Source organism: Ochotona curzoniae, unplaced genomic scaffold (genome assembly GCF_017591425.1).
Source record: "Ochotona curzoniae isolate NIBS_2020 unplaced genomic scaffold, NIBS_Ocur_1.0 contig_2754, whole genome shotgun sequence".
Taxonomy (NCBI): domain Eukaryota; kingdom Metazoa; phylum Chordata; class Mammalia; order Lagomorpha; family Ochotonidae; genus Ochotona; species Ochotona curzoniae.
Window position 1 is genome coordinate 32,330,190 of NW_024465582.1, and position 12,782 is coordinate 32,342,971.

The 12,782-nt window shown below is 47.5% G+C and overlaps 1 protein-coding gene across 1 annotated transcript in view; it reads left to right on the forward strand.

Annotated features, from left to right (window-relative positions):
* Positions 1–1,672: 1,672 nt before the first annotated feature.
* Positions 1,673–12,782, forward strand: part of LOC121154675 (regulator of G protein signaling 7 binding protein) — a 104,520-nt gene continuing 93,410 nt past the window's right edge. Inside the window, exons 1-2 of the mRNA XM_040977703.1 lie at positions 1,673–2,563; positions 3,475–3,641. Coding sequence (XP_040833637.1) covers positions 2,399–2,563; positions 3,475–3,641 — 332 coding nt within the window. The 5' untranslated portion in view covers positions 1,673–2,398. The remainder of the gene's footprint in view (positions 2,564–3,474; positions 3,642–12,782) is intronic.

The window sequence follows — 12,782 nt, forward strand, 5'->3', positions numbered from 1 at the left end:
TTAAAATTTTAATAGTAATTAACTTTTTTAAAAAACAATGAATCTATTTGGGTTCAACATGTTGGGCACAACATTCTTTAAGCACCATTTTAAAGAAGGGACTTGAACATTCTCAGACTTTAGTATCTGAGCAGAGCCTGGAACTCATCCCTGTATCCTGAGGGAGGACTGTGCCGTGCAAAGGCAACTGAATGTCCATCTAGGTACATTCACCCATTAGGCCCACTCCCAGACAAATTCATTACTGTCTTTCCCAACACTGTTTCTCCGGCTCTCACACTGTTGGGATTTCCTGCTGTTCATCTCTGGCAGTAACTACACAGGATGAACTCCCCAAAGTGGAGCTTCGGAGACCAATCGCAAGTGTTGAATCCCCAGATCAACCAGTCCATCCATCTAATCTGACCACACATTCACAGGTCCCCATAATTGCCCTCTTGGGGTCCATGAAAGTCACCAGAATTGCTTGTATTGCTTGTAGAACTGAAGAAAATGCCTTAGCTTCTATGACCAGTTTGTGCTACGAGACACAACTCAGGAAGAGACAAATGCAAGAGAAAGGATGGGGCAGGGAACTCCCGTATCCTTTCATAGTATGCCACTCTTTAGGCACCTTGAAGTCTTTGCTAAGCCAGAATCCCCCACACTATTATCATTTGGGATTTTCTTTTAATGGAGGTTTCTTTTTGCGGGCATTATCAATGAAAGAATTGGCCATTGGCAATGAACTCAATCATTAGCTCCTCTCCCTTCGCCCCCAAGGTTCAAATTTCCAGGGGCAGGATTCTTTCATCATTCTTGCTGCATAGACTTTGTGCAAGGAACTGGAGCCAATGACCACATCTCTCTTTTAGTATACCGTAGCACCTCCATATGTTTGCCCATCTTGTGAAAGATACTAATCATTCTAGAGCTACTTTCCCCACCCCTCTTAGGGTGTCGGCCTTCCTGCAGCTCTTTCTTCCTCTAAACCTCTTCTCCAGTCTCCATGTGGTATGCCCTTTCTCCTCCCGGAACAAATCATGCAGAGGAACAAGAATTTCATTAGCACTAGAGCTGGTGGCCCCTACCTCTTCCTCCCAAAAGGCCCTTGGCAAAGGTGCTGAAGGCGGACCTCAATGGGTATTCCTCACCCCATCTCTTTTCACACAGGAACGCTCTCAGCTTCCCTGGGCCACCTTCATGGACTCGCCAAGGGGTCGCCGTCTCTGGGACAAATGAGAACAGAGTCCTCCTGACTGTCCATGGAGTTCTGTTGGCTCCTGATGGGCCACTCTCAGAGCTGGATCCCCTAGACCCTGCAATGCAACCGGTGAACTTGTTTGCCTCTGTACCTCTGACTTCACTGCCTCACTCCCAAGAAAAAAGACCCAAACAAAAACACACAAAACACACAACGCTAGAAACTCAAGCATGCCTGTGTTGTTCCCAGATGCCTTCCACTTGAAGCAAAAAAAAAAAAAAAAAAAAAAAAATCTCACTCCCTCCTGTGGCCCCCAGTCTCCGCTTTGGAGAGTGGGGTCCTGGAGCCCACACTGGTTTATGTGGAACCCATGTGGCAATGTGCTCCACTCGGATGACACTTTTGGTTTCTAATAATAGAGCAGATGAAGTAATATTGCAATTGATGTTCCTGGGGATTTGATTGGATAAGTGCATAAACTGTGGAGGGGGAAGGGGGTTGCATGGATGGATCACATTAGTATTCCCATCCTATCAATGTGCGGGGCCGCAAGCCACGTCAGCCAGACCCAGTCCCTGCGTCTGCCAGTCCCGCCACGGATTCATTCGGGATCCTCAAACCGACGAGCCGGTAGAGGCGAGGGATCGATGTAGCCGATTCGAGCCAATTGCCTGCTTCGGGAACGGCCAGCCCTCCCAGGCCTGATGACAGTGGAGGGAGGGGAAAGAGACGAAACCAGTGCCTCTGGGGGAAGACACTGAGGCAAGAGCGACACCCCTTCCCACCCGCCCCCCGCCTTGCAGCGCAGGCTTTGAACGCTTCCCCCCACCCCCCACCCCCATCTGAATGGAAACTCGGAGCCGCCGGGCGGCGCGTTCCTTCTCGCCCAGCTTCGCGATCCATGCCCAGAGGAAGGCGATGCGCGCCCGCGCCAGCGCCCAGCTCCCGGGACAGGGCCGGCGATGCTGCTGAACAGAACTTGATCGCGCCCCTTTCTTGTTGCTAGTGGAAGCGATGCTGCAAGGCACAGCCAGCGCTTCCCCGGCTCTCCTTCAGGCTGAAGGTTACCCGCCCGCACAGCCAGCCTCTACCCTGTGAACGCCGCGCCTCCGGTCCCGGCTCCGGTTTGCTTGGCGGCAGCGCGCAAGGCAACAACCGGGCCGCCCGCGCCGGGGCGCACTGCACCAGCGGCTTCGGCTTGGTGGATGTGTATGCATGAATTCTGCACTGAATGGGCGCAAAAAGCGCCCCAGCCGGTCCACCCGCTCCTCAATCTTCCAGATCAGCAAGCCCCCGCTGCAGAGCGGGGATTGGGAGCGCCGGGGCAGCGGCTCCGAGAGCGCCCAAAAAACCCAACGAACCCTGGAGGACTGCAAGATGGTGGGTGAAAATTACGCCTCTGGGTTATTATTATTTTTTAAGAGGGGGTGGGAGAGTCGTGCATGTGAATCGTTTGCTTAAGTGCCAGCCACTCCCCCGCCCCCAGCGCCTCCATGCCGATCACGTGTCCAGACACTATTTTTAAATCTGCAGTCCCTCACATTCAGGGTGACACCCGGGTGGTCAATGACCTCGAGCAGAGACGTGTCACTGCGAGGGTCTTGGGGGTCAGCGGGAGTAGGTGGTATTTCTATCCCCTCCAAGAATGGTGAATGTCAAAGACGGGGTGAACGGTCTGGCTTATCCAGGGTGGGGGAGGGCTTGGAGTGTGGGGGTGCTGCTTTGTGGGGAGACGGCGGGCTAACAAACCCAAACAGAGCGCACGAGGAGCTGCAGAGGGGATGAAGGTTCAGTGGGTCGGCCCCGTTAGGCTCCTAGATGGAGAGGGTCAGTGGCCAGACAGGAAGGAATGGGCTTCTTCCCACACTCTGCCTTTGGTCTACTCACCGTGCAACTTCAAATTCATTTGCTAGCAGGAGCAGAAGGGGGAGGGTCGTTGGCCCGCTCCCCCAGCATCACTTTCCAATGACCTGGGACTGACAGGGTTGCTCTCCAGAGAAGCTCTAGCTTTTCAGAAACGGGCAGGGGCAAGTAGAACTAGAAATAGAACTCAGCACCGAGCCAAGCTTGCCTGTGAAAAATCAACACTTGACTTGGACAATGAGACTTTTGTCTTCGCGGTCTTAAGCTTTAGCCCATCTCCGAACTTCCTTGCTGGAGAGCCTGGGAGTGCACAGGTTCAGGGGTGAATGAAGGCTGCTGGATGCTCCCCCCACCCTCCCCCCGTAAGATTCGCCAAAATAGGAAACTTGCCATGATGTGTCTGATGAGAAACTCGGCTTCTTTTGCAGCTTGTCCAAGAGTTCAACACGCAGGTGGCCCTATTTCGAGAGTTGGTCATTTCCATTGGGGATGTCTCGGTCAGCTGCCCCTCCCTGCGGGCGGAAATGTACAAGACAAGAACCAAAGGCTGCGAAATGGCCCGTCAGGCACATCAAAAACTGGCTGCCATCTCAGGGTAGGAGAGTGTTGGCATTGTTTGATAATCCTTATGTGGGATGTGCGATGCAGATTGAACTGTGCAGTGGCCGAGGCGGCAGAAAGGGGCTCTGTCAATTTGAGATTTGTAACCAATCACCCTACCATCAGGTTCCTTCTGGAGCTATTTACAAACTGGAGGACAAATAAGAATTCGAAGACTGTGGCTTTGGTTTGTAAATATGGACAATTTGGGTCCTTAAGTGATATTTCAAAAATTTAACCTTCAATATATTGGCCTACTAAAATATTGGAGCGTCAGATTTTTGATAGGGTATGTTTGGGCATAAAGGACAGTTAGTTCATGAGGCCTCAAGACGCCTTTTGCATTTGTGGCTGCACAAAAGGTTCTATGCTTTAGAGAGAAAAATCTTTGCTAAATCTCAGATTTACTGAGCTATTTATACCATAGGACAAATTCCTATGATGCCGCTTAAAATAAAATCCCTAAAATAAAATCTTGTATATAAATTACTCTCTGCACTGTGGTGATATGAAAAGGAAGTATTAACACAGATGTTTATATATTGGGGGAATATGCAAATTGAAATAAACCTTGATTGGTTTTGTTCCCAAATCTTTACTGATTTAAAGACATGTGTAGACCAAGTGCATGTTAGGTGATAATGTAATGAGTAAAATTTTTCCATCCACTGCTTGGATTCTCAAAAGTGGCAAAAACAATCAAGCAAAACAGTTAGCAATGGATTTTATTAACAGTTCCTATTTTCAAGCTAAGTACTTAGGGCGAGCAAACACGGGAATCCTTCTACAAATCCCTTAATTTTAGTACTTGGCTCAGTCTAGATTTTGCTTTTCTCAGTATAGCTGTGTGTGAGTGTAACTTTATCCAAACAAGAGTTCAAGTCAGTCAGAAGAAAGCGATGGGAACTGCCGGGTCCCTTAGGGGAAGTGTGTCTTGTCACCTGTGTGAAAGGCTCACCCTTGGCTGTCTTTAATGCCAGCAGTGCAGTGCAAATGGTGACTAGCATGATATCGAAAGGTTGGAAAGTTACACATCACTTTTCTTAATAACCAGCTTATATTTGACAACAGACGTTTTATACCATTTTGTTTTAAAATCATGTCTACTTGAGAGAGAAACAAAATTGGGAGTTTTTTTTAGCTAGTGGAAATTTTGATAGGCCTTACATTTTGTGTTTTGTTTACTCTCAGTGAATTATGGAAACTGGATATAAAAAGGTGTGGGGTTACTAACTGCTTTAGAAACTTACTGGAGTTGGGGCTGGGGGATTATGGGGGCAGAATGCAGCTGCAGCTGTAACAAATGGCAGATAAGGGGTGAAAGGCGAGGGGCAGTAGTGGTGAATGAAAGGGCAAGGAAAGAGGTCAGGCAAATAATGCACAACTGGCACCGGGAAGCTCAGAGCTAAGGAGTAGCATTTTTGTAAACCGGAGCCCTGTGTTCAAGCATATACAAAGTGACATTCAGGCTCCCTTCAGGCTTAAATTCAAGACCAGCATCTATTCAACACAGGAGGCGCTTGTGTGCAGCCTCCTTTGCCACACACATACTTCTAAAGAGATGGGAAAGAACAGATCTGAAACGCTTGGCCTGAAGTTGGGTTTGGAAGATTTCTCGTGGGTTTTCTTTACTGGGCTTTGTGGGCCTCTACTGCTTGCTTACAGGTTACCTGAAGGTTGATGTTAGTGGAAGCAGTTTGATGAGAATAAGTGGGGACATGTGGTACCCTCAGAGCCTTGCAAATATAAGGGCCACATGTAAAATGCTCTAGGATACAGTTTGACACATTTTTACCTCTTACAAAGAATGAAAAACAATACAGTGTTCTTTATGATAGCAATCTCATTGGAAGAAATTTCTTTAGTTTTTCACCATCGGGGCAGCATTAATGAGAGTGGAACCCCCCTTTGGTGGAATTCTGTTTTGGATATTGCTTGTTATGTGGGTCCTTTTTTCAGCCATGCTGTTGTGTGCTAGAAGATTCACTTTCAAGTCCAAAGCAAGGGGGAAGAAAGCAAGATTCTTGAGAAATGTAGACAGAAGGACTGCAATTTTGAGTGCCTGCTATTTGCTGTAATGATACCACTAATTCATAGGACAGTCCTCAGAGACAGGGAATAGCATCCTTGCTCTACAAATGGGAATCAGGGAGACTGAGGAGCCAGCCCAAAGACTTGCAGCTAAGCATCAGCACAGCATGGCTTTTGTCCCATATTTGCATGTTTCTGAAATCCATGCTCTTTCTTGTCGTTGTAAAAGATGTTATGTAAAAAGGAGCTGAGTACTGATACGTGCTAAAGTGTGGATAAACCTTCAAACGAGGATGCTAACTGAAAGAAGTCAGTCCCAAAACACCACTTGTCCCCAGATCCTGCTTTTATGCAATGGCCTAAAAAGATAATTGATAAAGATGGAATGATTAATAATCATCCAAGACTGGTGGTAGGAAGAGGGGCTGGCCACATAAACTTAAAGAATCTTTCTGGGTTAATATAAATATTCCAAAACTGGACTTTGGCTCTGAATGGATGTAAATACACCTTTATAAATGTTTTGTCAAAAGGTACTATCATCATCCCCAACACTTAGTCTGATATTGGCTTTATTCGTTTCTGTATATGTGTCCCTTAGTAAGGTGTATAAGCATTGGGGTTATGGGAAAACAGAACTTGGTTCTCCATGCGCTCATCAAAACACCTGCCTGACAGCTATCATCAAGTGCCAGTGCTTTGCTCTGTATAAGAATGTGAATAGGGAAAGGCCAGGGAATGATGAAGCCAGGAAATTCACTCATTTCTGAGTGGTACAGATCACCTTTTCTTGTCTACAGCAAGCGTAGGGGCCTGAAGGAGTGAGAGACACAGAGACAGAGAGAGAGAGGAGAGAAGTTAGACAAGGTAAGAAAGGAAGAGAATGGACATTGAGAAGCAATTCAGCCAGAATCTATACAACCCTTTCATCCTTGACCCTCAAGAAATATGGTGAACACATGAAAACCCAGATGTGACTCTCACTAACTATCCATCTTCAGTGATATAACCAAGACCTTTTCCCAAGTTGTGTCTAGATTCCCAGAAGTGCGAGCACTGCTTTTGCTTTCAAAAGCATCGAATATTTTCTAGACAGACCCAGCCGAGGGAATCTAAGGCCTCTGAAGGCTGGATTTGCCAGTTATTCTGCCTTCACAATTCGAATCCCTTCTGGATATTAAATCCAAATAGGACTTTAAAAGGTCACTTGGGAGAGTGGTCTGCAAATCTCTACTTTTTAGCAGCAAGTTTTTCCTTCTGTGCAAATGGGAAAAGCTGAAATTTTATGAGGCGGGTCAAAGTGGCATTGCCATGCACCACTTATGTGTCTCCGTACACACCTGTATCACTTCATGGACAGGTGACATCCTTAGCACTGTCTCCCTGAACTTCCTTCCCAAAGCAACTTCTGACATACCTCCAGAGGATCCCTAGGGCTCTGTGACACTGTGGATTCCAAGAATCTGAGATGATCTGAGGGATATCAGAGGCAACTTGGCAGAATGTAGCTAAAGTTTCTGCAGTCAGAGTTACCACCATAGATGACCTGGGTGGAGTTTAATTAATTCTGAATCTCCTTCATCCGTGAACTAGATCACTAGTTCATCTGTGAACTAGCTCTTGGGTAGTTGAGAAGAGTAAGTGAAGTAGGTATGGGAAGAAGGAAATATCCTCCTTTACAAGCATGAAGATACTTTAAGGCTGGAACCCTAGTGTCTTGCTTCCTGATCTAGCACCTGTCCCATCACACACACCACATCCCGAGAGAGGAGAGCCCAGTACACAGACAGGGACAACTCAAGCAGCTGGCACCCTGGAAGAAGCCCCAGAGCCTACTACGATGACTGCCGAACAAGGGTTAGAATTCGTTCCCTCTCTTATGAGGTGTCTGTGATGCTTGCTTTGGACTGAATCTGCCTTCTGTACAAGACTGCTACAGAGGGCCAGAGTGCAGAAAGAATGACTCCAATCTCAGATTTAGGGTGAGTGTTTGGCACAGGAGGTAGGCTGTCACTTGGAATGCCTGCAACCTAAATTGGGACGCCTGGGTTCTAGTCCCCACTCCTTTCTCAGACACAGCTTCCTGTTCATGCACACTCTGAGAAGCAACAGCTTCTACATGGGTCCCTGACACCCACGTAAGACACTTGGATCGAGTTCTGGGCTCCCAAGCTTCAACCTGGTTCAGCCTTGGCTATTGCGGGTGTGCACTAGAGAATGGAAAGTATCTTTGTTTCTTTCTCTGTAGCTTTCAAATTAAAAAATAATAATAATAATAAATTAAGTGAGGTTTAAGCATGGCAATGTGAAAAGGTAGTTTATTGTGATGGGAAAAGATATTAATTCTATCAGATTAAGCCTGGGTAAAAATCTTGACCACTTACCAAAGACTTGTGTGTGAACTCATTCTGCAGAATGCTTCATAGTGATGTGTGAATGTCTGCTAAGTGGTTAAGCACATCGGCCAGGGCCAGACTGGCAATGCTGCTATTCACAAGTAGTGTGACCTTGGAAAAAAATATTGCCTCCTGCTGTCACAGTTTCCTAATTCATCAAATAGGATTTATAAATACTAAAAAGCAAATGTTATCGTATTTTTGAGGCTCAAATGCTGAAAATACCAGCATATAGTTAAGTCTTATTTAGTGCAGGGTAACAGTATAATTACTAAGACATTTAAAATTCAGATTGTCGAAACAAAGTTTTGGTTGGGATAAGTCTTTGTTTACCTTAGTCTGTTATATTACGTTTGAGGAATTTTCTAGATGACAATTTCCCAGATGGTTATATTGACATACTTCAGCCTAGATTCTTCATAAATCATATATTTTTAAGATCTTTGGTTCTGTTTCTAATACAGACTGTGCAGCATGGAGGAAGTTTGTGAAATTCCCCAATGTCTAAGTGACAAGGTTAAATTTTGAGTCCCCTGGCTTCATCATTTTGGTTTTCTATGCAAACTCATGTGGAATCTCATAGACTGTTTATGAAACTGAGCTGTGAAAAAAAAATAAGCATCCTGTAGGGCGTTTGATGATTGCATTTTAGAAATAATTTGTTGGGGCTTACCCATACATTACACACACAAAGAAGCGTTTTTTCCTTCCTACTGGTTCTCTGTGTGGAACAAGGTCATGAGGATGCTAGAGACGTGCGTAGCACCACTGTCAGGATTGTCCTCCAGCCAGGCCTGTATCGCCCCCTTTTCTCCTTCTGCCTCACCTCTGCTCGTGTGCTTCTTCTTTCTTGGTCAGGACTGGTTTTGATTCCCATTTCCTTTTTGTGCTGCAGCTACCCCCACCCCCGCTGCCCCATCTCAGTCTTAGCTGGTTTCTTCTCCAGTCTCTTCTTTCAGTTTGCTGGATAGTGGAAGAATAGAGACTTGCAGCTCATGTAGTAATGTCCAGTCCGCACGATGGTCAAGACAAGAGCAATTCTATGGGGTAGCGTAGTATGGAAGAAGACCTCTGTGACCTGGGAGCAGCTTGCACAGCTTTCTTTGCTTCACGCAGTTAGAGAAGGCCTTGTGTGGGCAGTGACAGGTTCTGCTGTTAGTAAAAGTAACCTATGGTGGGTAGCTATGCCAAGCCACCCACTCCTTGTGCTTTATTTTCCTTTCCTATGACATGTATTTTGATTTAAAATGTTTAATTTTCACTGGTCACATAGTAGAATGCAACTAATGCTTATGAATAAAACAATACATTATCACAAATATAGGAGGGAAGAACAAATGTGACTTGGCTAGGGCTGCAAAAATAAAGTGCACATAATCTGGGGGAGGGGAGGGAGGGCATAAAAAACAAAATTTTATTGTCTCTGTTTTGGAGGTACACGTCCAAGACCAAGGTGTTGAATACTTCTAGGCTTTCTCCTCTGCCTTCTATTCACATTCACTATTTTTTATATCATTTGCATAGTTGAGAAAGATGTGTAACCATGCAGGTCTCAGACCAGGGTGGGAAGTGTTGGGGCATGGAGGAAGGTGTATGGGACACACAATTCAATTCTCCCTTCTCTTTGTTCTGTATGTGCACCGAGGCAAGAGTTGAAGAGGAGAGAGGGTTGCTCCTTGCTGTAAACTACATTGGCACCCAGAAATGGGAGATGGTCATCTGATGATGCCTTAAAGACCCCAATGTGGGGAAGCATGTTCCAAGGATGTTACTTGAGTGAATCTGATAGCTCGGAGACACTGTTGGTTTCATTGCTCCAAGGTTAAGAAAATCTTTTCAAGGTATTTTGGTTGGCAAAGTCCACCTTAGCGTCTCCACAGACCTACACACCTGCTGCAGAGTTGGCCAGGAGAGCCATCTGTCCTGCTCCACTTTCCAATCTCTGATGAGACACTCAATGCTCACTGCTGATTCAGATGCGCTGGCTACCATGTCCTGTATGTGCATCTGTATATGCTTTTCCGCTGTAGGGGAACCAGGAACTGAGGAGGCCCAGACCTGATATGTGCACTCCAAGGTTGGACCATATATCATGTAGATTTCCCTGCAGCCAGGGTTTGAGTCCAGAGGTCTAGCTGGTGTGTCCCCCAAGAATCCTCACCTGGGATGACCGCAGACTTGACTCTTGTATGCATCAGCCAGAGCAGGGTCAGGTAGGTCCATCATCTGGACTAGCCAATGCACATACAGGTGGAAGCAGCTGCCTCATCAGATCTGCCCTTCAGCCCCATCTCCAAGATAAACTGACAAATTCTGTAGCCTAATCAGGGCAACCTCCAACAACCCCCACCAGGCCCTTGCCCAGCTCTGTTTTTGCATGTGCCAGCATATGATACAGCCTAACATGGGAGAGTGACCCCATTTCCCCTACCAGGATCAGTCCCAGCCGCAGTCTTACACCTGCCAGAGGGAACTGTGGTCTAGCCAGACATGACTTGCATCCCATCCTGGCTCATGCCAGTGAATGCTGCAGTATTAAGCCTGGCTGACCCACACATATTCTGGCTCTTATGGATGCTAGCTGGTACAGTGGCCCTGCCAAGCCCAGTGCTCCCCCACGTGCAGCACACATGCCAGCTGACAAGTGTTGCAACCCTGCCAGGCCTGGTCCACTCCAAGTTCAATGCTCACACTCACCAGTGGAAGTAGGGGAGCAGGGGAGTCCCTGAAGTTCCCCATACCAGGCCCACTTCCAGCTCCAGGTCTTGTGCATGCTATTAAGTGCTGTGGCCCAGTCTGGCACGACCCATCCCATCTCAGCATTTTCCAGCTGGTGTTGTAGCCTAGCCCAGCCTGGCCAGCCCCCAGCCTCAAGTCTCATGTGAACTAACGGGTGTTACAGCCAACCTAGCTCAGCCTGCACCCTGTCTTGACTTGCAAGGGGGTGGGGGGAAAAGAGTGGTCATGGTAGGGAGAGCCTTGTGAATGGTCCATCCCGACCTGCCCCCCAGAGCTATCCCTCACATATGCCAACAGGTACAATAGCTGGCCTGGCCTGGGATGTCCCAACCCCAACTTTCACATTCACCAACAGGAGCTTCAGCCCAGTGTGGGGTATCCCAAGTTCCCTTATCAGGTTCACTCCCAGTCAAGGATCTCACATGGATTGGTGGTTATTTGGTTCAGCCTGACATGACATGCCCTAGTCATATTTCTCATTGGTGAGGTACCATAGCCCTGCCTGACAGACCTGCACCTCTTTGAGCTAATGCCAGTGGGTGCAACAGCCCAGCCCTAATTGACACACCCCCAGATGTGGTTCTCATGTTGACTGATAGGTACCATGGCCTAGTCTAGCTCATCTTACATGCACTCTGGCTCTTGTGAGATGCTGGGGCACCGCCCAGTTTGGCTCATTCACCCTGGCCAAGGGGTGCTGTAGCCGTATTCATCCAGTCTACACTCTACCACCAATTGTTGCACTCATAAGTGGAAGTTGTAGCCTAGCAGGCGAGTCCCCAAAGTTCCCTCTCCAACCTGGATCTTGCCTGCACCTGCAGGTACTTCAACCCAGCCTGGCATGTCCGTCCTCTAGTCTTGGCACTTGCCAGTGGATGCTGTAGCCTGGCCTGGCCTAGTCTGCCTAAAGTCCCAAATCTCGTTAGTGGGTGCTATAGCCCATCCAAGCCCAGTCCTGGCTCTCATCTGCCTAGCCTGGCATGGCCCACACCATGCCTTGGCTCCTTTGTGAGCCAGCCCAGTTCACCCCCAACCCTGGCTCACTTGCTCACCAGTAGGAACTTCAACCTAGTAAGGGAGTTTCCCAAATTCCCCTTCCAGGTCCACTCCCAGCCTCTGATCTCATGTGTGTAGACAGGTGCTAGGCCTCACCCAACATAACCTTGTCCCAGACTCAGCCTCTGCGTGTGCTGGTAGATGCTATAGCCTGGCTCAGCTTGCCCCTGAACCCAGTTCTCAAGTGCACCATCAGGTGCTGCAGCTCAGCTCCCCTGAGTGTCAGTTCCATGATTGTGCCTTGCTCAGTCTGTCACCACCCCCAGCTCTCCTGCAGACTAGCAAGTGCTGCAGTGGCACAGGAGTGAACCTACAAATCCCCTACAGAATCTGTCCCCAGAACCACTTCTTTTGTAAACTGCTTGGTGTCACAGCCCAGCCTCACTTGGCTCTCCCCAACCCCAACACTCACTGTCAGGTTCTGCAACCTAGACCTGACAACTCAGCAAGTGTTAGCTTTCCCATGTGCTGGCAGATGGGTGTCAAACACTTCCTTTAGTGGCCCCTTTCTCACACATCTCAAAATCCCTTTTTTCAGGTAATCTACAGAGCCCCCGTGCGAGCTCTGGACGCCATGTGATGCCTACATTCAGGGCCAGGCCCACCATAGGGCCTTCATATGTATTTTCCCAGTGTGTATGTCTGTGTGGTTTTACAAGGAGTTGAATCTTGTTGCATGATTAGTGATCCATTTTACCTTGTCTCAACTGTATTTGTGGTGACCCTGTTTCTAAAGCTGGCTTTATTCTAAGGTACTGGTGATTAGGACTTCAACATGTGATCTTGGCAGGGGTGTGTGGGATGAGAAGTCAGCTATCATGCAAATTGTAACAAATGTTCTTGGCCCAGCGCAGTAGAATGCACAGTTGGAGTTGTTCTGTTTCTAATGGAGGCGTAATTTTATCCAGGACTGT